Below are 27,570 nucleotides of genomic sequence, written 5' to 3' on the forward strand. Positions count from 1 at the left end.
GGAGCATGGTTTAGGCCGTATAAAGCCTTTTTCAGATGATAAGCTTTCTTTTCTTCGCCACTGCTAGTGTACCCTTTCGGTTGAGCAACATACACTTCCTCTTCTAACTCACCATTCAAGAAGGCAGACTTGACATCGAATTGAAAAACTGGCCACTGAAGTTGGGCAGCCAAGGCAAGAAAAGTTCCTAACGTTTCAAACGAGCAACCGGAGAGAATGTCTCATCAAAGTCGACACCATATTGCTGAGAGTAGCCTTTTGCAACTAGTCGAGCTTTGTATTTTTCAACTTCTTCGTTAGCATCATACATGGTGCGATACACCCACTTGAGACCTATGACGTTCTTCCCTTCTGGTAGCTCCATTAATTCCCATATTTGATTTTTCACAATTGACGATATCCCTTCAATCAACCATTGCAACTTGCCATGTCTCACTTTTTATAGCTTCTTCAAATGAACTAGGGTCTGAGGCATACAATGCAAAGTTGCAGGTTTGGTAAATATTTTTGAGTGATCGATAGTATTGTGGGGGTAATTTTGGTGATGTGGAGGATGATCTTGGTGATGTGGAGGATGATCTTGGTGATATGGGTGTATTATTTGATGAAGTGGAAGGAGGTGTGTGGGTATTTGGTGATAAATGACTGTTTGTAGACAGAGGAGTGACATTTGTAGGAGAGTTAGGTTCTGGTGGTGGATGAGTGGCAGGAATATCATCAGGTAGTGGATTTTCAATCACAACATTTTTTGTTCCATCTTCACCATTCCAGTTCCATTTTTCCGTCTCATTGAACTTTACTTCCCTGCTTATAATCACCTTGCCACTTATTGGATTATATAGCTTATATGCCTTGGATTCAGGACTATACCCAATAAAAATGCATTTTTCAGATTTGTGGCTAACTGAAATGAAATAGCACAAGCTGATTAAAGTGGTTAACTGAAATGAACCCGATCGAAATCGAACTAAAATCGAAATTAAGGTCAACCCATTCTAATTGATTTAACATGATTCGAAACTGAACTGAATGACCTATTTGTTAGGTTTAGGCTGGCAAAAGCTGACCCGACTTGAGGAACTCGACCCGACCCGATACAACCTGAAAATTGGATGAACTGAAACCGAACTGACTCGACCCGAAACGACCCGATAACCGTTAACAACCTTATTTTTTCCAACCCGAACCCGGCCTGAACCGACCCGACCGGACCCGATATTTTCTTAACCCGATAATGAACTAGCTTAATAATAGTTTAAATAACACCAAATTGACATTCATCTTAATTATTTTCACTTAAAACTACAATTAATCACCTGCCCATTATTTAAACAGAAAATTACCATATAAAACTAAATATATAACATAAAATATATGCTGATAACCTGACCTGACACTGACTCGTTAATGACCCGACTCGACCCGACTTATTACCCGTTAACGATCCGATCCGAAGATCACCCAACATGAACCGAACCGACCCAAACCCGTCATTGACCCGACATAACCCGTACTCGATATAACCGGACCCGCTTTAACCCGGCCCATAATCGACCCGAGTGACCTGATTGCCACCTCTAAATTTAGTCAAACAAGTTGTCTATGGAAAGTCCCAACAGGTGGTGGACTATTCATTAAAGTATAAGCAATAGCTGCAACACCATGGACATGAAATTTTTTTTTTTATTGAATTGGAGGTTCATTGGGAATATATCAGGTGGCCACACAATTTATTTGATAGTATATACCACAACTATCCTTGAGGATTTGGGGCGAAAACGTCATACTACATTTTAGCCATGATGCTAATAAGAGGTATTTTGAGAGTTCATAATGCTACAAGGCATAGTGCCACAAGACAATTTCAAGTTCCAACAGGTATACAAAAAACAGCCATCTAAACAGAATGTTATTCTTCTTTGTATGGAATAAAAAGGATGGGGATGTGTTGAATGAGGGACCAATCATCCCCATTGGAGGTTCGGCATCTTTCCGTGAACGTCAGTGAACAGTAACGGAGCTGAAGTTTCTGAAGTGAAACGAGTTTTGGCATCCAATTCGGCATAGCTTTTAGATTCGGTAAATTCCATATAGTGAGAGATGTGAGGAAGGTGCAGTACTGCATCCCCTCAGGCAGTTCCTCCAACTCAGTAAAATTTACCAAACTTAAGGATTGAAGGTTTCTTGGAATGCATTGCCATGCTATACCTTCTAGAAAATTAGGACAGTCTTCAATATGCAAATTATGCAAGGCAGAGAGTTGCTCCAACCATCCGCCATCGCTCCTTAGTTTCGGGCATCTCTTAATTACTATGGATAGTAGAGAAGAAAAGATGCATGTCTGGAACAACTCCCTCATTTTTCCCAAGCTTTCTACATTCTTCTCATGAATTATGTGTATTGTTGCGACACACTGGATGTACTCGGCTGGCATTAGCTTAAGCCATTCCAAATGGTTGACAATCAGCATCTTCTGTTTTGAATATAATGGCAACACAGGCTGATTAGGTCGATAGTTCTGGCTTATAATCTTCCATTTCAAAAGTATCCCAGAATTTTCTACCCGTAGAGCCTGCAGGCCAGAGCTTACTGGAAAAGATGTCATCAACGGGCAGTCGGTTATTTCCAGTTCCTTCAAATGAGCAAAACAGGAGGATGGTTGTAGGCTGGACCCTGTTCTTGGCCACCATCCTTTCAGTTTGGACAACCCATGAATATTAAGTACTTCGAGGCAAGGAAAGAAAGATAATTCTTCACCTCCTGCGTTAACATTCACCATAAACTCCATATTCGGCAACCCCCAAAGTTCGAGTTGTTTAAGGTTAGGCAGTTTCCCGGTCTCTAATGGCAGATATAGTAACTCAGGACATTCCAAAATCACCAAAGTAACGAGATTAGGAAGATGAAATAATATCGAGTTATCTTCCCTCCTAGGCCATCTAGGCATCGTCTTACCATGATATCCAGACAACTCCAACTCCCTGAGATCATGATGTGGTTGCATCTCTTCCAACAATGCCAGCTCATCCTCCATGTTTCCGTACTCCTCATCCCGTTTAAAATAAAAAGCGATCCTCTTTAGACGTTCCTTACTCCTTAAATAGGCCCCTTCGCCATGGTCTTCCTTGACATATTTTACATTTTTACGAGCCCCTATCCGGATTCTGAGATTCCCTTTCAGATTATTCAGCGAATGCAAGCCTTCTAACCCATCAAAACATTGCTTACCATCTGAACTTGCCCGGCCCACCACAAATAAACCGAGGGTGTGCAGACGGGTCAACAAACCCATCCCCCTAGGCATACAACTCAACTTGTAGCAAGAGGTCACATTTAAGGTGCTAAGATCTACTAGTTTGCTCACATCTTTCGGCAATTCTAATAAACTTGAGCATGCATATAAATCTAAAGTCTGCAAATTAACTAGTTTTGTAATTGATTTAGGAAGCTCTTTCAATTTCTCACTTCCTGAGAGATTTAAATACCTCAAATGAATTAGTTTACACAATGATTCCGGTAAACTTTCCGCACCTAATCTGCTCAAGTCTAATGACCTCAAGCATGTCCAATTTTGAATTGATTTACCCTCTAGTAGCTGATCTGTACTTCCCTCTGTCCAAGGCGCGTTAATTTGAAGGAAAGTACGAATACGAGTCATACTAAAGATCTCTTGTGTATAACAGCCATATAAAAGAGCGAGATGGTGAATTCTGTTACTCACATTATGGGTATCATCAGAAGTTACTCTACTAATCTCAGTGCCTGCTACTTGCTCAGCAATATCATGCAAAAGATCGTGTATCTTAAACCGCACAATCTGACCCCATTTGTCCTCAATTACGTCTTGGAAAAAACACCTTTGTAATAGCGTAAGAAAATACTCCTCGCCCACAGAATCATCACAAATATAGCCTTGAGCCATCCAAAGACTAATCAACATGTGCTTATCAATCTCGAAATCTTTGGGAAAGATAGCACAATAAGTAAAACAACTCTTCAAGGCGGAGTCAAGCTGATGGTAGCTTAGCTTTAATATATGGTTCATACTATTATCAATTTTACCAATATTGGCTAGTTCTTTGTCTTGAAACAATAGCCACCTAATCTTAGTTTCACCATGCAACAGACTTCCAACTAATCTAATGGCAAGGGGCACATAACCACACTTCTTAACAATTTTTTTACCAATTTTAACCAAGTCATCATCCGGATTTTCTCTTTGTTCCGGGTCAAATGCCATCCTTTCAAACAAATGCCATGAATCATCTTCTGATAAACCTCGCAACTCATGCACTCGACTATTTCCTACCATTTTGGCTGTTTTTTTCGAACGTGTGGTTACAATAATCCGACTCCCACTTTGCCCGACTTTCAAAAACTTTTCAAACTCCATCCATTTATGGTAACTTTCTGTCCACACATCATCTAACACAATTAAATATTTTTCTCCTCCCAAATGTTTCTGAAGTTCTAGTTGCATCTGCTCAAGGGACGTTAAATCACGCTTGTGATCATCGACAGGTAGATCTTTTACGACCTTGCCTAGAAACTCTGTCAAGTTCCAATGTTCTTGATCCTGGTCTGCGATGCAAGTCCAACTCCTCAATTGGAATGCACTTGTGACCCTAGGATCATTATACACAAGTTGGGCAAGAGCGGTTTTTCCCAACCCTCCTATCCCAACAATAGCAAGGGATAAAACACCGGGTTGATCAACATCATGATAGTCAAGTAACATCTCTACAATCTTCTCAACATCCTTGTCCCTCCCAATAATTACATCATTTGCAGACACAAAGGAAGATGTATCCAGCTTTTTACGCCTCATTTGCTCATTAGACACCTTAAACAAAAACTTACTACTATTTGACGCAATAGCATCCAACCTCTTTTTAACTTTGTTAACATTGCTAGACAGGTTGCGAGTATGACGAGTAAAACGAGAAAGGATGGAGCTCACCTTATCAGAGAGTTTATCATTAGCCTCATTGAGTTGTTTCTGCTTGACTAATGTGACAAACTCGTCAAGCACATCATTAGCATCGTAAAGTGCATCTTTCAGCTCTTCAATATAAACAGTTTCTTGACAGCTAAGCTCTTCTTGCTTGGCATCAGCATCCTCCAGAACAGATTTGACGGTGTCGACAGTGCGTTGCAGATCTGCAAGTTCACGCTTACTGTGAGAAAAGGAGAGATTCACTTTGAACTGATCCAAAAACTGGATTGCAGTAACGATCGTTTGAACAACAGACATTATTGTTGCCAGATCCATTTTAGGAGGTTTAAAACTGTAAGAGATGAGCAGCTGTTGACCTGTTTAATTTTAGGAATGAAAAATGCCAAGTATATAAACCGTTTGGTCGTGTGCAGAATCTTTTTTTTTTTTTTGGGAGGAAAAAGGGACCTGAAGCCGGATTACATAGCTATAGATCAAGCTACACTAAAACCTTGTGCATCATCGAACATTATTGGTTGAGAATTGTTGTTATGTTCAAATGCAGTTATATTATTAACATTAAATGAGATATACGGAGTATAACATATCGTAAGTCGTTGCCGTATAAACATATCGTAAGTCTTCGTTATTGCATTCCTTTATTCCTAAAATATCGGATTGACTAAAGAAAGTCTTCGTGAATCTATGTTAAAGAAACATGCCTTTCTACCGAATTGCCGGAAACATGATTAATTTTAATCACAAAGGCAAGCAATTGCCAGCTACCTAGTATGTTTATTACTTTATTGACGACCAATTTTGAAGTATTTTTCCCCAATTACAGCATTCAATATGGAGGATATAACCCTAAATTAACGAAACAAATCAGTAATATACAGGAAAAATGCAATTAGTAGATTATACAACCAGTTGTATACGGTTGTATGGTGTAGAATCCGAGCAGTGCACTAAAGTTTTCGAGTTTTATTAAAAAGAATCTGAGCTATGTTTTAAAGTTTTTGAACTCACACACTTAAACATAAAAAAAATAAACTTTTACAAAACTCAATAAAATTGCACATAAGCTCGGATTAATGTATAGGGTTGTACAATGGTTATTATACAACTGGTTGTATAGTAATTGTTCCGGGTGTAATTCCAGAGCAGTTATTTGTTACCACCCGTGCTTGTAGAATGACGTCTTTGGTTGAATCCTCCTCGCGGTCTCCTGAAACGATGAACAAACTGAGGGCTCGGCTTTGGACCGAGCGAACTCACTCCGACGCTCAAGTCAGTAAACTTAAAGGGATAAGTTGTTGTTACTTGGCGAAGTATATATTGTAGAGAGATAAGGAAGATATTACCAGATGAATAGTGATTCTTGGGTTAAATTGTGGATCCTTTCCTCAATGAGGGTTGAGGAGTATTTATAGACTTTCACCTTTTGTCACGTAGTGGCCAAGTGGCCAAGTGGCTAGCAGGTGGAAAGACTTATCTACCCTCGGCCGAGGGACCCATGGCAGGCCGGCGGGCCCTGTTGACTTGCCGCCGAGGGGTCTTGGATATGAGTTCGCGGATATGTGCCCCGGTTGGCTAGTTGTCCAAGCCGAGGCACAAGAGACAGGCCGACAGGCTGCGTCGGTTAGGCTGTCTAAGTCGTTGACTTGTTGTGGATATCTTTGACCTTGCTCCATGTGTTGACTCGGTCAGAGGGTGCAGAATATGCCCCATCAATTTGCCCCCAGCGTAGTCTATGCCGTGGTATGGGCTCCGATGTATGTTGAGCGTATATTCTGCGCAAGTTTGAAAAAATCGTCTGCCCCGGCTTCCTTTTCCTCGGCTTGATTCTGCTTAGGCCGTACCATATCCCCCCTCCACATGGATGTGTAATGGACATCAGATGTGGAAAAGAAAGTGGTGCTGGCCGAGACCTTGTGAGCGCCGTGTGCTTTTGATTGCCCCCAGCCGGTGCTGACAAGCTTGGTTGATCATGTGGCCGGCGGAGAACAGATACCTAGGAATTTGTTGAGGAAGATGAATAATCGAAGAGATATGAAGGGGCGTGTTGAAGACGCTTGGTCACTGTTGCATTGATTGACGTTCAACTGTTGCAACGATTGACATTCCGTGGTTGCATGTCTGACACGTGTACTTCGCCGATTGGCCGACGTTTCACGGGTCGTGCCCGATTGGTCCTTCTTCATGGGCTTTTCCCTATAAATAGGGCAGTTAGTCCCTGAAATTGGACACCAATTTCATTTTCTCTAAAATTTTCTTCTTTCTAGCCCTCTTTGACGAAACTTCTCTCTAGCTTTCAGAGTTGTTACTCCGGCGTAGCACTTTTCTTCAAGGTAAACAAACAAATTTTTAATTTTTCATTAAGTTTTCGTTGTGAATCATGTCTTCTGCTGATGCCGGTCCTAGTAACCGTGCGCCGGGGGGTTCCCCGTCGCGTCTTGATGAAGAGAAGGCACTGGCCGCCGTCCCGCTAAGGTCCGGGGGTCCTAGGTCTCTTCCCCCAAAGTTGACCCAAAAGCTTTGGAGGATTGGGAGGATGACGCCGAAACTGATGAGGACTTTGATGATGTCGGCGAGGATGTTGGAAGGACTCGTCCTAATGAGGGGAGGCAGTATATCATGGATCACGGCGACGTCTGTAAGGCCTGCCCTGACCGTGCCTGGACCCATAAGTTCGCCAGCTGTTCCGGCGAAACACTTTTCGAGGGCCATTTCTACTTCGGCAGGGGATACAAAATTGTTATCCCTGAGGAGGGTCAGGCCGTCTGTTGCCCTCCCCCGGGTTGCACCGGCGTATAAATCCGGCACCTGGAGTACGGGCTCCGGTTTCCACTGAACGACTACGTTATGGCCATCATTAGAGCCATGAACGTCGCCGTGGCCCAACTGCACCCCTTGGCTATTAGGACCATAGTCGGCTTTGTCTGGCTCTGTCTCTTCAAGGGGGAGGTCCCAACGGTTAATTTATTCCGTCGGCTTCACCACCTTCGGCCGTCGTTTCCTGGTCGCGTCGGATGGTACAGCGTGCAAATGGAGCCGGGTTACGTCTCTGTTGATAAGCTTTCCTCCTGCAAGGATTAGAAAGATCGGTGGGTATACGTTGAGGTCTTGGGATGACTATCCCACGCCCGATCCTTCCAAAGACGAAGTTAATTTGCGGTGCGAGAGTAAGGCGGAGCGTGACAAATGGGTCAACCGGAATAAGCTTAAGATGGACGCCGACAAGGTCCCTCTTAATGCGGATGAGAAGTCAAGCGATGAGGCTTTTGAGGCGGACAAGAGTGGGGTCGAAAAGATGGATTCCCCCGACGCAGATCATTCTTCAGGATGAGCCGCTCTGCCATGTCGGCCTCATACCGGCCTTATCGCAGGGTGAGTGGGGTCGGTGTGAGGCCCATCTCTGCTTTCAATGTTTCTGTTTCTTGAACTTTGATTTATTTCTTCTACTTAACTCTTTCTTTATTTCCTTTGCAGACCACTTTGGACCGGACTGCTCGAGGATATCCTCAGGGAGAATGGGCCGCACAAGGACAAGACCGTTGCTGATTTGCATCCTAAGGCTCTGGCCCGTGATCGCAGAACGTCGCCGAATGATCTCATGGATCAGCAGCTGAAAGGCTTGAATGTGGAGGCGGCCCAGGCGAAGGTTGCTAGTAACATGCCGCGCGCGGACGCGGAAAACAAAGTCTTCGGCGGCGACGCGCCGACATCGATTCCACCTCCCATCCCTTCACCCGAAGGAGACGGTGGTGATTGTTGACATTACCAATGGGGAGGACTCCGATGCGGAGGGATCTCCCCTTGTCCTTAAGAGGAAGAAGTCACCCCCTGCTGCTGCGCTACCGAGGGTGGCAAGGAAATGGACCCTCCGACCAAGAAGTCAAGCCGGTACCGATCTATCCCATAGCTCGGACTTATCCGGTTCATTGGGCGTTCCGATGTGAGCTCTCGGTTTGTCCATGAATGTTGACATGGATGATTTGATTGAATTTTTTGTAGATCAACCGCTGCCGTCCACCGGACTCAGTGTTGAACGGCGTGCTGAGAAGAAGACTTTGCGGGCGAGTGGCCAAGATACCGCCGTTGTCACCTCCTTCTCGAAGCCTACCCCCCTCCAGATTAAGTCGGAGGGCCTAAGCCTGACCAGTGTCACCGGCGAAGTGGGCTGATACGGCGGTGCCCTTATTCGAGCAAGAGAAGGTCATTGCCAAGCTGCCCCACGCCTTGAGCGGCTCGAGCTCGAACTCGACGCCGCGAACAAAGAAGCCGAGAGGGCCAAGGCCGAGGCAGAAGAGGCGTCCGTCGAGAGAAAACTCGGGGGGAGGACGTGAAAAGGAAGTCCTTCCGAGAGAGCCAAGGCCAAGGCGGCGGCCAAGCCGCTAAGTCTTTGGAGATGCGTGACCTCGTTCGAAGCACACCGACCTTTACCGTACGCAGAGGGACGAATTTAGGGGCTTGTTTCAGGCCCAGGGGAAGGTGGTTCGGAACAAGGATGTTATCATCTCCCAAAGGGAGGAGGACATTGAGACGCTCCAAACCGTTATCCTCCCTAACATGTGCGCCCACACGGGACTGGTGAAGAAGCCGCCAGGGAAGTGATTGGGGAGCTCCTCCCTCTTGATGGCTCATTTCCGTGGGACAAATTTGACGAGCTGTTTGATGATAAGCTCGAAGCTAAGGAGAAAGCCGCGGAGGAGAAGGCCAAGGAGGAGGTAAGGGTGAAGAAGGAGGAAGAGGTGGCCGCGGAGAAGGCAGCCCTTGCTGAGAAGACTAAGGCGGCCAAGGAGGAAGCCGAGAGGATGAAGGCAGCTGAGGCTGCTGAGGCCGAGGCCGCCAAGAAGGCCGAGGCCGAGGTCGCTCGAGAAAATCGAGGCTCGCGAGACAGCTTCCGGGTCGCCCATTAAAGACGATCTTTGCTAACGCGCTGGCGATAGCAAGCAAAGAACGCGGGCATAGGGAGACGGGCGGTCGTCACCAGGCTCACCCGGTGTCTCGGATAGCTTGAGCTGTTCGGGGGCCAATTATTAAGCCTTTCCTCCCTGCCATCCTTTGGCGCTTAAATGACATGTCTGTAACCTTTAGCTTTTCTTTTCCTTGTATTTTGTACAACTTTGGTAGGTTGTGTTTTGGCTTATCCCTATGGGGACGGCCGTCGTCTGTATTTTCCTCACTTGTAACCTGTTATCATTTTTAATAAGAGTTTGCTTATTTTGCCTCTGGCTTGGCCGAGGTCTTTTCTTGTCTTTCGTCGAGTTGTCTTCTTACGTTATTAATTGAGCGCTTCTTTTGTTTCTACCTCGGCCTGGCCGAGGTAGTTAGAATGCGATCTCAACCGTGTGTTTAACGTCTTTTTCTTGAACATGTTAGCGCGTCGACCGTTGTGTCCCCTGCCAGGCCTTCGGTTGGCCGAGGCGACTAGGGGTTCTGCGCGACAACAGTATGTTAGCGTACCGCGGCGTCTACTTCACTGGTAGTGGCGCCGCGGCGCCTTCTCTTGATAGTGATCGCCGTGGCGTCTACCTCTTGGAGTGATCGGCGGCGTCTACCTCTTGGGGTGACCGTCGTGGCGTCTACTTCTTGGGGTGGCGCCATGACGTCTACTTCTTGATAGTGATCGCCGTGGCGTCTACCTCTTGGAGTGATCGCCGTGGCGTCTACCTCTTGGGGTGATCGCTAGTGGCGTCTACCTCTTGGGGTGACCGCCATGACGTGCGCTTCTTGATAGTGATCGACGTGGCGTCTACCTCTTGGAGTGTATTTCTTTGTGGCGTCTACCTCTTGGGGTGATCGCTAGTGGCGTCTACTTCTTGGGGTGATCGCCGTGGCGTCTTCTTCTTGATAGTGACTACGGGGGGGGGGGGGGGGGAAATGATCACCGATGGAAAACTTGGACAATTCTTCATTAGATATAAACATGCGTCGGGGTGCCCACAGTTGTCTTGGGCACCTCCGCCGCTATACAAAGTATTTCCCGAGACAGTGTTACAATGGCTCATTAAAGGCACACCCCCGTATGTCCGTCGCGGTGTGTCTTGAGAGAGCGTCGGACACGGGAATGCATCGTATCCGGGAAGGACTTCAATTTGGCGGTGTCGGCTTTTACCCTTTAGGGTATCTTACCATCCCGTCGTCTCGAGCCTCACACTCTCCTCTGATTTGGTTGGCCACCAATAGTGAGCATGTTTTCACCACGACGTGCTCCGCCCCGCGACCCTAGCTAACTCGACTCCATTTATACCGCCTCGTATTCGGATTCGTTGTTTGAGGTCGAGAAGGTAAATTTCAAGGCGTGCTCAAACATGTCCCCGTTTGGGCTGGTGATAAGGATGCCGGCTCCGAGCCATTCACCGTGGGGGACCCGTCGAGTTATTTCCCATACGCCGGATGCGGTTCTTCTTGGTCGGCCGGGGTTCCTCCAACCATGCCGACGTTGGTATTCATCGGGTCGCCCTCTCCCGCCGCAAGGATGGGCTCCTCCCCTTCTCTCGACTTCTTTGCCACTTTGAGGGATTGCATGTTGCACCCTCTGGCGGATATCTAGGTGTTGACCACCTTGTCCTTCTCGTCCTTGGAGATGAGCTTATGCGCTTCCCCCCGGTCCGAGACATACATCGTTGTCGTGGCCCGGATGGACATTACCGCATCGGCCTCGCTTAGAGTGACTCGGCCTATGAGAACGTTGTAGGCGGACGAGCCGTCGATGACCACGAACTCGGCTAGGATATTCTTAGCCGCATCTCCTCGCCGAACATCACGGCAATCCCGATTGACCCCTGGGGTACCAGCTCGGCTCCGGGAAAAGTCAGTATAGCGGATTGGTGCGGGGCTCAAGTCTTCAACCTTGAGACCGAGGTTGAGAAAACACTCCCCGAACATGATGATGTCGTGTAGGCGCCCGTGTCAATCAGGCACCTCTTGACCGAGGTGGTTGGATATGTCCAAGTGGACTACAAGTGGGTCATTGTGAGGGGCGATGACTCCCTCGTAGTCCTTCTTCCCAATGGTCATATCGGGGACGTTGGAAGCGGGGATGTTGTTTTGGGCACAAAGTTGATGGCCCGATATGCTCGTTCAGTGCCGTTTGTGCCCATGAGCGGACCCACCGTTCTCGTTGCCCCGATGACAACATGGATTACTCCTATCCGTTCAAAGACGGATTTTTATTCGAGCGCGGCATCGGTCTTTTGGCCTTTGGCGACATATTTGTCGAGGCTCCCCTTCCGGATCAGCTCTTCGATGGCATTCTTGGATGCGGCGGTTGTCGATAAGGTGACCGGTGTGGCCGTGGTACTCATAGTACTGGCTCGTGTCACCGTCCCCCTTCGGCTTGGGGGGCCTTTCCCACTTCTGGCCCTCGTGCTTGCTCAGAACGAAGACCTCGGCGGCAGATACGACCAAAGGGGTGTGGCCCTTGAACCGCTTCTGGTAGTACGGTCCTGAATTCCCCCCGGCGCCTGCCGAGTTTTGCTTTCTGGTGGACCTGTCAGACCGTGACCTATTATTGTCACGGCGTCCTTCGTCCGGGTTATCCTCCCGACGACTCTTTCTCTCTGAGTGCCCAGCCTCGCTGGGGCCTACCCAGGTTTTGTGGTAGTCCTCCACCTTTATGGCTCGATCGGCCATCTTCTGTGAGTCTAGGTTCAGGCCGCCGCACTTGATGAGCTCATTTTTTAGGTCTCCTCTCGGGAGGCCTTTCATCAGCGCGAAGGCTGCCAGTTCGTTGTTCAGCTCACGAATTTGTTGAACCTTGGCGTCGAACCTCTTCACAGAACTTCAGAGAGACTCGCCTCCCTTCTGTCTGATAGTCAGGAGGTCCGAGGTCTCCACGGCCCTCCTCTTGTTGCAAGAGTACTGGGCTAGGAATGTGTCCTTTAGGTCGGCGTAACAGTATACCGACCCGTCGGGTAGCCCCTTGTACCAACTTTGTGCCATCCCATGCAGTGTCGTTGGGAAGACTCGACACCAAACCTCATCGGGTTGCTCCCATACCGACATGTGAGACTCGTAAGCCTCAACGTGGTCGGTTGGGTCGCCTTCTCCTTTGTATGTTATGGGCGGCAACTTTAGCTTAGTCGGCACCGGGGTCTCTAAGACGTAGGTGCTGAGGGGCTGTCTGACCACGTATCGAACGACACGCGGTGATCGACTCCTCGCACCCTAGTCCGGCTCCTCTCCCCGTGGCGGGAAGGGCTTCTTCTCCGACTCTGGTGAGTCGGGCTTCTTCCCCGACTCTGGTGAGTCGGACTTCTTCTCCGACTCTGGTAAGTCGGACTTCTTCCACTCCTCCGGGGAATGCCTCGTCGGTCTTTGCGGCGACGCCGTCCTCCCGTGAGTGCGGGAAGGACTCAGTCCGCCACTAGCGCTCCGGGCTCCCCCGGCGTCTTGACAGGGCCAGCTTCTTCCAGTGCTCCGTTCAAGTCTCTTGGAGTCACATTCTGGGCCCTGGTCTCCTGGACGGGTTCCGCCGCTCTTGTCGGTGTGACAGTGTGAGACGGCGTACTACTAATTAGGTCCAGGAGTTGCTTCAGTTTTGCTGCATCAACCACGTGTCCCATGATGGTGACACGCTTTCGGCGGCGGCATATCTGGTATTATTGGCATCCCGTACTCCGGTTGAATTACCCGGCCGGTGGAGGGCTGCGCAACTCCAGAATTGTGGACGGTATCCTCATGGTAGAATTCGGTTTCGTTAGTCACGAATACCTCTTGTTGTTTTGACATCTTCTTAGCTTTTTGGGTGGGTTTTTGTTTTTTTGTTTGGGAATGAATGTGACTAGCTTCTAGTATCTTTCCCCACAGACGGCGCCAATTGTTCCGGGTGTAATTCCAGAGCAGTTATTTGTTACCACCCGTGCTTGTAGAATGACGTCTTTGGTTGAATCCTCCTCGCGGTCTCCTGAAACGATGAACAAAGCGAGGGGCTCGGCTTTGGACCGAGCGAACTCACTCCGACGCTCAAGTCAGTAAACTTAAAGGGATAAGTTGTTGTTACTTGGCGAAGTATATATTGTAGAGAGATAAGGAAGATATTACCAGATGAATAGTGATTCTTGGGTTAAATTGTGGATCCTTTCCTCAATGAGGGTTGAGGAGTATTTATAGACTTTCACCTTTTGTCACGTAGTGGCCAAGTGGCTAGTAGGTGGAAAGACTTATCTACCCTCGGCCGAGGGACCCATGGCAGGCCGGCGGGCCCAGTTGACTCGCCGCCGAGGGGTCTTGGATATGAGTTCGCGGATATGTGCCCCGGCTGGCTAGTTGTCCAAGCCGAGGCACAAGAGACAGGCCGACAGGCTGCGTCGGTTAGGCTGTCTAAGTCGTTGACTTGTTGTGGATATCTTTGACCTTGCTCCATGTGTTGACTCGGTCAGAGGGTGCAGAATATGCCCCATCAGTAATATTTGTGGGAAAAATGGTACTATTTTGTCCGAATTATTTGACTAACTTTAATTAAAATATCGCTGACAAAATATAGAAGGTAAGCAAATGATTGTAACAAGGGAGTAGTAATTAGTCAACAAATTAACCAAACGATGACAGGAAAGTGTCAAACGCAAATAAGTTGACTTGAATTTCGCAGAGTATAAAGTATCACAAATAGATAGGAGAAAGATGAAAAACAGACCCGAAAGAGATATCCGTGGCATCGCTTATTTGTCCAATGATTTTGTTTTGCTTTTTGGCGTAAAGGGAGGCACTAGGGTAATTTTGATAACGACTGATCTGAATCCAGTTCATTTATACCATTATTTATGGCTTTACCAACTAGGCAACTACGTTAGTTGTCATTTCTCGATAATTTCAAATAGGTGAAGGTACAGATAACATTACTGACCGAACAATGTTAGGGCGACACCGGGTGTTACACAATTTCGATAACACCCTATTAAAATAATCAAAAAAATAACAAATCTAGAAGTTAGTTTAGATTTTGGCGAGATTTATGGAAGGGCAGAAAAGTAATGTATTTTGTTTTCACTGTACTGTTACTGTTTGCGAAGGAAAAAAAATCCACATGGTCCTACATGGTTAAGGCCTTCTTCTTTCTTCTTCATATACAAGGTTTACATGGCTTTATGGTTATACCTTATACCCAGGGGCGGATCCAGGAATCAGATGTACGGTGGGCTAAATTTTTTTTTTCCCGAAAACGTAATAACAGCCTTGAAATTGATAATTATAACTTATGAGTGCTTTAAACATTGTTTTTTATGTGCCACTTTTATGATATTCGAGTCAAAATTTTTAAATTTTGAAATTTTATCGATATTATATTACTCCGTGCATCCCGGTAATTATTCACATTTATTTTATATACAAAGATGAGGTAAATGACACATTCCCCATTTTATCCTTCGGAATTGTCACGTGCTCTCTTCCCCTAGTTTCATTTTCCTTCCTCAATTTCTTACATTTTCTCTCCGATGGTTCTTTTCCGGCAACTAAAATATGTAGCAAACAACAATAAAAAAATTCATAAGTAAATTTCCTACCCTTACAATAATTGATTACTTGGATAGAAGAATTGAACAAAGTGTTGTTTTTATGTTGTCAAAGTCTTGCATTAGTAAACAAGACTACTATACTTGAAATCACATAAATCAAAGAGTGATAAGTATAAATTTTGCCTAAAATGATATACCCCGTATAAATTCAAAGACAAACATATCATAACTCATAAGTGATATTATAGGTAAAAATATTAAAAATTAAAAATATACTTTGATGGGGTTCGAACTTGTGTCAGTTGGAAAAGAAGCCAATATTTTACCACTATGTCAATTGTAGATTCATGCTTTATATTTACATGTTAATATCTATTAACTTTTTTCCTCAAGAATAGGTTGGGCTCTAGCCCAACTAGCCTTTGGGCTGGATCCGCCCCTGCTTATACCCGAGTAGCCATGGGGTTTAAATCTCGATTACAAAAGAGCTTGGTATAATTAGCTAATACAAGCAAATAATTCTTCGGTCGCGAATTTATTGTAATCCGTTCTACCAACAGCCGTCACATTGGAATTGTTATATCCATCTCCGATGTTTTGCCGACAACCATCACTTGATTTTCGTGAGATGTTTTATTAGCACATTTCAGTTAAAAAGTCGAGTCTATGTTGCATCGTTTCGATCATCTATGGGAAAAGAGTGCGTATTTTTAGCTTATAACGGTGACACATCGGAGATGGATATGACGGTTCGCGAGAAGCAAGCTTAACTTTGAAGGATCCGGTCATTAACATGCATAAGAACGTAATATTCCATTTTTGCCCTTGGCTAACTTATTTTTTTTTTAGGAAAACACCCAAGGGTGTTACTTTAATAACGAAAGATAAAAAAAACAGCATCGTTTGCGACCGGTGGAAGTCTAGCCAGCTAAGTCGTCTTACCAATAACTCGAGGCATAATATGAGCTAAAGCATGCACTACACATTTATTAACCCTACTAGCTAGTATGCGAGAAAATAACAGAAATAAAACTATTACAAATAGAAATAATATCATCTATAATTAACGAAAACATGCTCCTTCCTTGACGGTTTTCCTTCACCGCATCCACAACTTGAAGACAATCGCTCTCGACCACCACATATTGATGCCCCCTATCCAACGCCTCTTGTAGTCCATCCAACATTGCTACCGCTTCAGCTATCACCGGCTCCCATCTTTGCCTACGCTCTATAGCTGCTCCCCACAACACCGACCCACTCTAATCCCTACAAACCACACCAGTGTCCACCCCCACCCCCTCAACCACACCCGCGTCAACATTCAATTTTACGTAGCCATCAGGAGCCGGTTTCCACCCCTCATTCTCGTCCGGCCCAGCCTTTCGTCCACCCCTTCTCCTCTTCCCATAGCCCAGCACCTCCACTGTCGTGGTCTCGCTCAAGACATGCAACGCTCTCCTGATTACCGAGGTAGGTGCAACATCGCCTCCATCGAGCACAACTTTATTCCTATGCTCCTATATAACCCAGCAACCTACCATAAACTTGCTATACTCGTCGCCCCCAAACTCCTTCCACCGAGCTTCCACCCATCCCCTCACCCCACACCCACACCCCACTCTCTCATCATCACACGTCATCCCCAGCCCCTCCCATACCCATTAAGCCACACTACAATCTCGAAACAAATGCAAACTCGATTCATAAAAGCATGACAAAAACGACACAGAGAAGACTCACCTCCAACTCGAGCGGCAATGTTTGCTTTTGTTGCCAGAGTTTCGCCACACAGCTGCCAGAAGAATAGTTTAACACGGGGCCAAACCGGAACCTTCCATGACCTACTCCATAACCACTTTTCTCGCTCCCCATCCGACTGCTCGGCTATAGCACATCCTCCGCAAACAGTTTATAAGCGGACTTAACCGTATAAACACCATCTCGCTCCAAACCTCAGTACCACATATTCTGCGGTTTTTTTGGGCTAAGTCGAATCTTAGTGATACGCTCGCATTCGAAAGGTAGCATGAGTTGCCCAATTTTCACGTCATCCCAAACTCCGATACCCGCATAGCCTCATTACCTCGAGTACATGGTGATATCACCCTTCCCGTCTGGGTCCCTGGGATCCAAGCATGTTTCCACACAAAGGTCGTCTGCCCGTCTCCTATTCGCCTCCTAAGCCCTCTCTCCAAAACAGCCCTTGCTTCCACCATTCCTCTCTAAGTATAACTTGGATTCCCGCCCATCTCCGCTTCCATAAAGTCACTATTAGGATAATATTTAACCTTCATGATGCGGGCCCAAAGACTATCCGGACAAGTAGTTAAGCGTCAGGCTTGTTTACCAAGAAGAGCGATATTGAACAATCTAAAATCGCAGAACCCCATACCTCCTTCCCTCTTAGGTTTACATAACTTCGTCCAAGCTACGCAAGCCATCCCTCTCCGACCTTCTTCATGCCCCCACCAAAATCGGGATACTATCAATCTGAGTTCATCACAAAAGTTCGCCGGAATTTTGAACACACTCATTACATAGGTAGGAAACGAATTGGCTACTGCCTTTATAAGAACTTCCTTACCAGCCCTCGGCAATAATTTTCCGCGCCAACCTTGAAGTCGTCTACTCAGTTTATCTCGGATAATATCCCTTAATGGCTTCTTTGACCATCCAATAACTGTGGGCAGCCCAAGGTATCGGTCCTGCTAAGCCACTTCCAGTCTTCCACCACCCCATGTCTTCCCACCACCATATTCCTACGCTCCATCGAGACACCTCTACTAAATGAGACTGTAGTCTTATCCAAATTAACGAGTTGTCCCGAAGCCGCCTCATACCATCTTAAAATGTCATTTATCACATCGGCTTCTACCAAGGTAGCCTTCACAAAAAAATATACTATCATCCGCAAACAAAAGATGGGAAATAGCTGGTGCATTAGACGTCACCCGGATACCATCTAAGGAGTTTGATTCGACCGCCTTTTGTAACATATTAGACATCGCTTCAGCACATAAAATAAATAGGTACGAAGATAACGGGTCACCTTGTCTAAGTCCTCGAGTTGGCCGAAATTCCTCCGTCGGTTCTCCATTTATAAGAACAGAAAAAGCAACCGTTGACACATAATCCATCACTCTATGAATCCACGATCTATCAAACCCCATTGTAGTAAGAACCCGTCTAAAAAATTTCCATTCCACCCTGTCATATGCGTTGGCCATATCAAGTTTGATCGCCATATGCCCCTCCCCATATTTGCAATTTTTCATATAGTGAAACAGCTCAAAAGTGATCAAAATATTATCCGAGATCAATCTACCTGGCGTAAATGCGCTTTGATTCTCCGAGACAATCTCCCCCAGGAAAAGCTTCAGCCTATTTGCCAAGACCTTCGATACCAGCTTGTACACTACATTACAGCATAAACTAATTGGTCTAAAATCTCGAATTTTATCGGGTGCTTTCTTTTTGGGGATTAAGACAATATTAGTTTTGTTCACTTCCTCTACCGATGCTTCTCCTCTCAGAATCCTAAGAGTCGAGCTCACCACCTTGGGGCCAATTATATGCCAATAAGTTTGGAAAAACAGCCCATTCATTCCGTCCGGACCTGGAGCCTTCAAGGGATGCATTTGATTAAGAGCGTCGACAATCTCTTCCTCGCTATACTCCGCTCTCAAAAACATATTCATGCGATCACTCACTCTGCCCTCTAAACCCGCAACAACATCATCAAAATCACTCGGTCTTGCGGTGGTAAAGAGGTACTGGAAGTATTCATTAGCGACCGCAGCAATGGCATCTTCCCCAGTTCGCACTACCCCTGCTTCATCTATCAACTTTGAGATGTGGTTCTTTCTTCTTCGTTCACCAGCTTTATTATGGAAGAATGTCGTGTTTCGGTCCCCATTCCGCAGCCATAAGGCTCTTGACCGTTGGCGCCAATATTGTTCTTCTTGTCTACTAAGCTCCGCAATTTCAGCTATTAATTTCTGCCTTCGCTTGACCTCTGCCCCCATTTAAGTGAGCCAGCTGCCTTCGCTTTCTATCCATCGCCCTCCCAATCTTCCCAATATTAATTTTTTCCATTTCTGCAGCTCTTTCGCGCAAGCCTTCAAAGACGCCACCAGGTTTCCCCTTCCCATTTCGACCCCTCTGGCTGCAGTCTCCTCACACCCCTCTTCATCCACCCAAATCTTCTCGAACCAAAACCGTCTCCTGACACTCGCATTGACATCCCTCCTATCACAGAACAACTTTATTGGAGCATGGTCAGACCATTCCCGATTAAGGTTGTTGCACTTATTATGTTGATGATGACAAGTCCTTCACTTTTATATCCCTCTAAATTAATGGTGTGTGCTAGACGTGTGTATGACAGGTCCACAAGTATATCGTATTTGCTCAGAAGAAAAGACGGACGGTACTTGGATCATGTCTTGGATTGTGTCTAGAAATATGTAAGAGTATAAATTGTGTGTTTACTCTTTTATTCGGTCCAATAAATCACGGCTTATCTTATTTGACAAAATAATTTCGAGATAAAATATTTTCATAATATTTGTTTCTTATAAAAATTATTTTGATGGAAACTTCTTCTGCTTATGATAAAAATATCTTCAATTTCTTCAGTGAGAAATTTGTGTTTGGCATCTAATACACTACGTATAATATAGTTAAAAGATTTTATCTTTACTGATATTTTTGCCTAACAAAAAGGATCTTGATTTGGTCAAATATTTGCAAAAATCTTCTGGTGCGTATCCTATAGAATCATGCTTCTTATATAAAGCAAGGATTGACGTCAGTTGTTGAGTTGAGGAAAAATAGTGAGAGCTTGAGTTGTTATTATTATCTTGCAAATTACTTTTCACGTTTTCAAAACTTGTCTTTTGCAAAATCAGTTTAAGCCGTGTTTTATAAGATCATTCTTGAGTACACAAGTTCTTATACTCATAAGAATATTTTATCTCCATCATTCTAATTGTTGAACCATATAAGGAGACAATTTGTGTTGTAATTTTCTCTTTTGTGAGAGAGTGTTTTTGGGGTACAGGGTTGTACTCGAGTTACACGATCGGGGTTGATTGTGGGGGTTTTCTTTGTAATCGAGTTTGGTTATAAAGGAAATATTAATAAGAGAGAGGGTGGACGTAGACCTTTAGAGAGTAGGTCGAACCACGTTAAAAATCGTGTGTCTCTTGCTTTCTTTTATTTTGTTTGCTCTTGATTTTATTTGTTTTCATTCTTGGTTCACGTATTTGCTCAAACAAACAATACATCACAACTCTGATTGTCTGAACAGTCACCAATACTGTTCAATTGGCCTGTGTATTGTTTCAGAAGGAAATTCGTGAACGACCTTGTGCTTAAATTTCACTTTAATTTTTAAAAGGGTATTTAATTCACCCTCTCCCCCTCTTAAGTACCGGATCGATAAACTCAACAAAGGTGAAACAATCTCGTATATGGGAACATATCCAACCACGAGCTAGTACACATCGCTCTATCAAGCATACATTGTCTATTCGTATCTCCCACTTAATCATTGTCAAATGTAAACTGGTAACCCTCCCACGAAACATCCCTAAGCCCACACTCATCCACTGCCGCCTGAAAATTATTCATCTGCCATTGTGCTCGACTCCCTCCCTAAATCTCCGTTGAATAAAGAACCTCATTAAAGTCTTCAATACATATCCATGGCAACGAGGATTGCCTACTAAGAACACGTAATAGCTCCCAAGATAAGTGACGATTTGCAACAGCCGGCCACCCATAGAAACTCGTAACTCTCCACTCTCAATTCTACTCTTTAATGGTAAAGTCCATATGATGGACAGAAGCGGAGACAAAAGTACAATCTATATCTTTTTTCCATCAAAAATCGAGACCCCCCGACCTTCCCATACAATCAACCTTAATCCTATAGTACCCCTCAAGCCCTTCCCTCACCCTCCTCATATCACGACCACACAACTTCGTCTCGCATAAAAATAGCATGGTCGGGGCTTCCCTCCGCACCAAAGTCCGGAGGGCTCTAGCACTATCAAGGTTTCCCAATCCCCGACAGTTGAGACTTAAGAGATTCATTTTGCCTGGCGGGGTTGAGTACCCTCAACCTCCGCCTCAGGTATTAAGACGCCCCCGTCTATGTTAGATTTCAACTTATTCGACACACTATCGATCTCTGTGTCTCATCTATTTTTCTTCCCCAGTTCTGGCATACTCAAATTGCTCCCTTCAAAAATTTCCATCCCTCACCAACCGTCTCCAGCTCTTCCCCCTCGTGCCCTCCCCCTGTTCGTTACCAGATGAAATACCCAGAAAAAGGCCCCCGTCAACATCTATAACAAAGTTTTGCTGCTCCTCCCCCGTATTCAATCCCATATCCAGTACAATCCTCCTCCTTCCCTCCCCTCAACAGCTTCATTAACATGGCTAGGGACTTGCCCCTCCTCCCTGCTCTGTGTAACTGAGAGAACCCTCTCGTCATCCCACCCTTCACCCGCATCCCTCCCATTATTAGTACCCACTTTATCCTTCCACACTTGTTACTCAAAATCGATAACATCGGGTGTCGCCATCTCATTTTCCTTACCGCAAAAGCAAGTTCGGTAACTGCAGTAATCTTTTCGATTCCTACCCCTAAGCTTGTGAAATTTAAAACCCTTTTGACCTAACTAACATGTGAATTTCCTAAATTCACCCTACTATCTTACAATTAAAGGATATGACTCGCTTTGGCGAGACCATTTCCCATGATCTAAGGCTTTAATTTGTAGGTGTTTGTTCAAGGTTTGAACATTTATAATTCAAAATTTAATGAGAGTCATTAGCATGCTTGTTCATTTTGATGGATCGAAAACAAATAATTATAGTGGAAAAAGGAAATATTTGTTAATTCTTGATGAAAACAAAGGGAGTACAATGACTCTTTAAATAGTACTAGAGACTCAACAACTTAATCGATAAAACAGGAAACTACACCCCACATTTTACTCAACTACTTGACCATTATTCTCCTAGAATATTTGACCCACTAACAACTAACACTACAACTTAGGACTTCATAAAACAACCCATGTTTCTAATAAGTAGGAACCGACTTTTGAATCAACTATTCGACACTCCCCCTTGATTCAAAATCATTAACTCCTAATTTCGATGTAAAGAACTGATGCTTTGCTTGCGGAAGCGATTTTGTGAGTACATCAGCTACTTGGTCATTTGTGTTGCAGTGCTTCAGAACAATGTCACCATTTGCCACTAGACTCCGAATGAAATGATAACGGATATCTATGTGTTTCGTACGACTATGATATGCTGGATTTGTTGCTATTGAAATTGTAGACTTATTGTCGCAATATATCTCAGTAGTACCCTTTTGAGCTTGGAATAAATCACCCAATAATCTCCGTAACCATATAGCTTGACATGCTGCTGCAGTAACATCAATATATTCGGCCTCAGATGATGATAAAGCTACCACCTCTTGTATATTCGGCCTCGGATGATGATAAAGCTACCACCTCTTGTTTCTTTGAACTCCAGTATATAGCTCTTGAGCCAAGGGAAAAAGTATACCCTGAAGTACTTTTCCTTTCCTCTAAATAACCAGCCCAGTCACTGTCGGAATATCCAACCAGGTTGAAATTCTCCACTTTTCTATACCAAATTCCAAGCTCAGTGGTTCCACTAATGTATCGCAATATTCGCTTAGCTGCCCCATAGTGGTGTTGAGTTGGATTGTGCATAAACCTTGAAATGACGCTGACAGAAAAAGCAATGTCAGGTCGAGTATGAGATAAATAATTCAGACCTCTAACAATACTTCGATATCGTCTTGTCCGCCATGCCGCATACCGACTTCTAATATTAATGCCTCGTTTACATTCATGGCGGTAGGAGTTGGTTTACGATCCATCGATCGAACTTCTTGAGCAAGTCGGTGGCATATTTTTTTCCGATGACTAAATATACCATCTCGTATTTTGAATTACCTCTAACCCAAGAAAATAATGCAATAAACCCAAATCCGACATCTCAAATTTCTTTAACATTGACGACTTAAATTCTTCAACAATAAATTCATTTGACCCCATATATATCATGTCATCAACGTAAAGACACACCACAAAAAATCAGAATTACCTTGCTTCTTCACATAAAGTGTCGGTTCATTTGGGCTTCTTTCAAATCCATTTTCCAGAAAAAATGAGTCAATCTTGCTGTACCATGCTCTGGGAGCCTGCTTTAGGCCGTATAAAGCCTTTTTCAGACGATAAACTTTCTGTTCTTCGCCACTGATAGTGTACCCTTCCGGTTGAGCAACAAACACTTCCTCTTCTAGCTCACCATTCAAGAAGGCATACTTGACATCGAATTGAAAAACTGGCCACTGAAGTTGGGTAGCCAAGGCAAGAAAAGTTCTTACCGTTTCAAACCGAGCAACCGGAGAGAATGTCTCATCAAAGTCGACACCATACTGCTGAGAGTAACCTTTTGCAACTAGTCGAGCTTTGTATTTTTGAACTTTTCCGTTAGCATCATACTTGGTGCGATACACCCACTTGAGACCTATGCTATTCTTCCCTTTCGGTAGCTCCATTAATTCCCATGTTTGATTTTTTACAATTGACAATATCTTTTCAGCCATTGCAACTTGCCATGTCTCACTTTTTATAGCTTCTTCAAATGAACTAGGATCTGAGGCATACAATGCAAAGTTGCAGGTTCGGTAAATATTTTTGAGTGAACGGTAGTATTGTCGTGGTGTTTCTGGTGATGTGAAGGATGATCTTGGTGATGTGGGTGTATTGTTTGATGAAGTGGAAGGAGGTGTGCGGGTATTTGGTGATAAAGGACTGTTTATGGACAGTGGAGTAACATTAGTAGGAGAGTTAGGTTCTGGTGGATGAGTGGGAGGAATGTCATCAGGTAGTGGATTTCCAATTACAACATTTTTTGTTCCATCTACGTCATTCCAGTTCCATTTTTCCGTCTCATTGAACTTTACATCCCTGCTTATAATCACCTTGCCACTCATTGGGTTATATAGCTTATATGCCTTGGATTCGGAACTATACCCAATAAAAATGCATTTTTCAGATTTGTTGTCAAGCTTTTGATGATAAGAATTTACCAAGGCATAAGCAATACAACCAAATATACGCAAATGACTTACCAGTGGCTTCCTTTCCGTCCATGCTTCAAATGGTGTCTTATACATAACGGCTCTTGTGGGAGATATATTTAGTAAATAGACATCAGTGGCAACGGCTTCAGCCCAGAAATGTCTTGGTAAGCCGCTACCAGCCAACATGCTTCTTGCCATTTCCACAACCGTTCGATTTTTGCGCTCTGCCACTCCGTCTTGCTGTGGAGTATGTGGAGCGGATAACTCTCTCCTAACACCATAAGCATCACAGAAATTCTTGAATTCATTAGAGTTAAACTCTCCCCCTCGGTCTTACCGTAGTACCTTCACCTGGTATCCACTTTCCTTCTCGACAAGTGCCTTAAACTTCTTAAAATAGTCAAAAGATTCAGACTTTAATTTTAAAAAATACACCTAACTCATTTGACTATAGTAATCCGTAAACATTAGTAAATATTTACTACCACCAATTGACTCGACACTCATTGGACCACACAAATCGACATGGACCAAACCTACACATTTAGATGCCCTCCAGGCCTTGCCTTTTGGAAATGAATTTCTACCGTGTTTCCCATACACACAACCTTCACAAAAACTAATACCAACAATTTTTGGCAAGCCAACAACCATATTTTTATTTCTCAATAATTTCAGTTTTTTTTCATTCAGATGGCCATATCGCAAATGCCACATCTTGGCCTCGTCATTTTTTACAATTAAGGCACACATTTTCGCATCAGACACGTTCAAAGGGAACATCTTGTTGTCGGTCATTGGAATGCTAAAATGCTTATGGTTAGTCTTCTTGTCTAGTATATCACAACCATTATTGTCAAACATAACCACATACCCATTAAGAATTAATTGACCAACACTCAGCAAGTTATGTGCTAAATTAGGGACCTATTACACATCATCAATAAATTTGATATTACCTTGTGAAGTTCTGAATGCAATTGTTCCTTTTCCTTCAACCTGAACCTTCTTGTTGTAACCAAGTCGTATTTCGGATTTTTGTGATTCATCGAGATTCTTGAATAAGGCCTTTTCTCCGGTCATGTGATTTGAACATCCGTTGTCAACATACCATACTCCACTTGAGTCTCAATTAAGAGGAGAACAAGCCATGAGCAGCTTATTTTCCTCTTCGGCTTTCTCGGCAAAATTTGCTTGTTTTTGCTCATCTCTCTGCTTGATCCAACAATCAGCTTCTTTATGACCGTATATGGTGCAATATTGGCATTGAATGGAGCTCTTATTAGTTCGATGATCACCCGAGTGACGTCCTCCATCTCTGCCACGGCCACGACCACGTCCACAGAAACCGCCTCTGTTATTTCCGTGGCCACCGTTACTGTCGGACCTACCTCTGAAATTGGACTCCCCCTTCACCTGTAAAGCCTTCTCCTCCACAACTTCATTGTTCCTGTTAACCCTAACTTCATGAGCTAGCAAAGAGCTCATTAATTCATCAAAGGTATACTTTACTTGAGAATTTCCCATACTTCCTTTGCGGTGTTCGCGGATGAAATTCGGGGAACAATTTCATCATCTAGACCCGATTGAATCAGAAATAGGGCCTTGGCGTCCTTCTTTCGTGTTTCCCTCAAAGTTTGATCGGGAACCGTTGGCGCCGGAATCGGCTCAGTATAGCCGTTCTCCACCAAATCCCACAACTCTTGGGATTTGAACAAGGTCTTTATTTTAAGACTCCATAAGTGATATTTCTCCCTTTTAAAAACTGGAATTGAGAGCATATTGGATGAATTTCCTCCATTGCTAGCCATGTTTTCTCCTTTTTTTTTTTGTTTAATATGTGAGTTTCATTTTTTGGGAAGGAAGTTTACAGAGAACTTTTGTTATTTTTGGGTGAATAAAAAATTGCAGAGGTAAGGTGTCGTTGGTTTTTGGTTTTACTTTTGTACTATTTTTGGTTTCTCTTTCTTACTTTACTCTTTTACTTCTTTGTTTCTATTTCACCTGGTTGGGATACCAAACTGATGGATCGAAAACAAAGAATTATAGTGGAAAAAGGAAATATTTGTTAATTACTTGATGAAAACAAAGGGAGTACAATGACTCTTTAAATAGTACTAGAGACTAACCAAATGGGTTTGGTGTGGTGTTTGCTCACCTCATCCCTTAACTATGAGGTCAGGGGTCAATCCCTGCCCATGGGAATGGAGCAAACTCTTTGGCCAGCCGTTTACCTCTTCGTGTACGTTACCTTTGGTGTGGTACGGAGGGAATATCCTATTTATTAAAAGAACAACCACAGAACTGATGTGTCAGCCTGTGGTTGAAAGTTGAGTTTTTTATTTGTTTAAAGAATGGTCCCACCCACGTTCAAGTCATCCTCTTTATTTATCAGTCTGATAGAAGTATGTTTGATATTACTCATAATTTTAACTTGATTGTGATATGAAAAAGATCAACAGTAGAAAAAAAATCAAATCCCACAAATTTGATAAACAATAACAGAAATAAACTTAATAAAATAGACGTAAGTAATAAATCTGTTCTTTTAAATGTTAATTTGCACAGTTTGATATATGTGACAGAAAAAAAAAAAAAAAGAAAAAAAGTACAACGAAAAAACAAATATTTATTGGAAAAAAAAGTAATGCTATAATAATAATCTATATATATATAAAAGAGAGTTTTTTCGAGCGATCTGAGAGCGTCCACATCATCAAAAATCAATTTAGGAAAGTATAATTTTTAATGTAAAAAATAAAGTGGAGAATCTTTTAATTATTATAATATGTATATTTCCTAAATTATATTCAAGTGATATTTCCAATTTTTATATCAACCTTTTACATTTCATTTGGCAAAAAAATATCGTTAAAAAAATTATGAAAATAATATAATTAGCTTTGTGGTAAAAAATGCTATCATTAGAGTATAGATTTCATATTCTTTGCACATATTAAAGATGGTGTACTTCGTAATATGTAAAATTGTATACTTTTTAGTATGTTTTGTCCCACATTGGA

The 27,570-nt window shown here is 43.8% G+C and overlaps 1 protein-coding gene across 1 annotated transcript; it reads right to left on the bottom strand.

Moving 5' to 3' along the window:
* Window positions 1–1,704: 1,704 nt before the first annotated feature.
* Window positions 1,705–26,557, bottom strand: LOC141617869 (putative disease resistance protein RGA1). The gene is made up of 2 exons (XM_074435002.1): window positions 25,507–26,557; window positions 1,705–5,160 (listed from the first exon to the last, which is right to left on the bottom strand). Exons 1-2 carry the CDS (start codon window positions 25,628–25,630, stop codon window positions 1,910–1,912), a joined length of 3,375 nt encoding a protein of 1,124 aa, XP_074291103.1. The 5' UTR covers window positions 25,631–26,557; the 3' UTR covers window positions 1,705–1,909.
* Between the last annotated feature and the right edge of the window lie 1,013 nt (window positions 26,558–27,570).

Source organism: Silene latifolia, chromosome X (assembly GCF_048544455.1).
Source record: "Silene latifolia isolate original U9 population chromosome X, ASM4854445v1, whole genome shotgun sequence".
NCBI classification, from domain to species: Eukaryota; Viridiplantae; Streptophyta; class Magnoliopsida; order Caryophyllales; family Caryophyllaceae; genus Silene; species Silene latifolia.

Excerpts from the sequence above, each read along its gene's own strand:
- LOC141617869 (XM_074435002.1), bottom strand. The coding sequence starts at position 25,630 with ATGACCGGAGAAAAGGCCTTATTCAAGAATCTCGATGAATCACAAAAA. Across the intron at positions 5,161-25,506 it reads TGCATTCAGAACTTCACAAG|ATCTGCAACGCACTGTCGAC; the intron begins GTAATATCAAAT and ends GTGAACTTGCAG.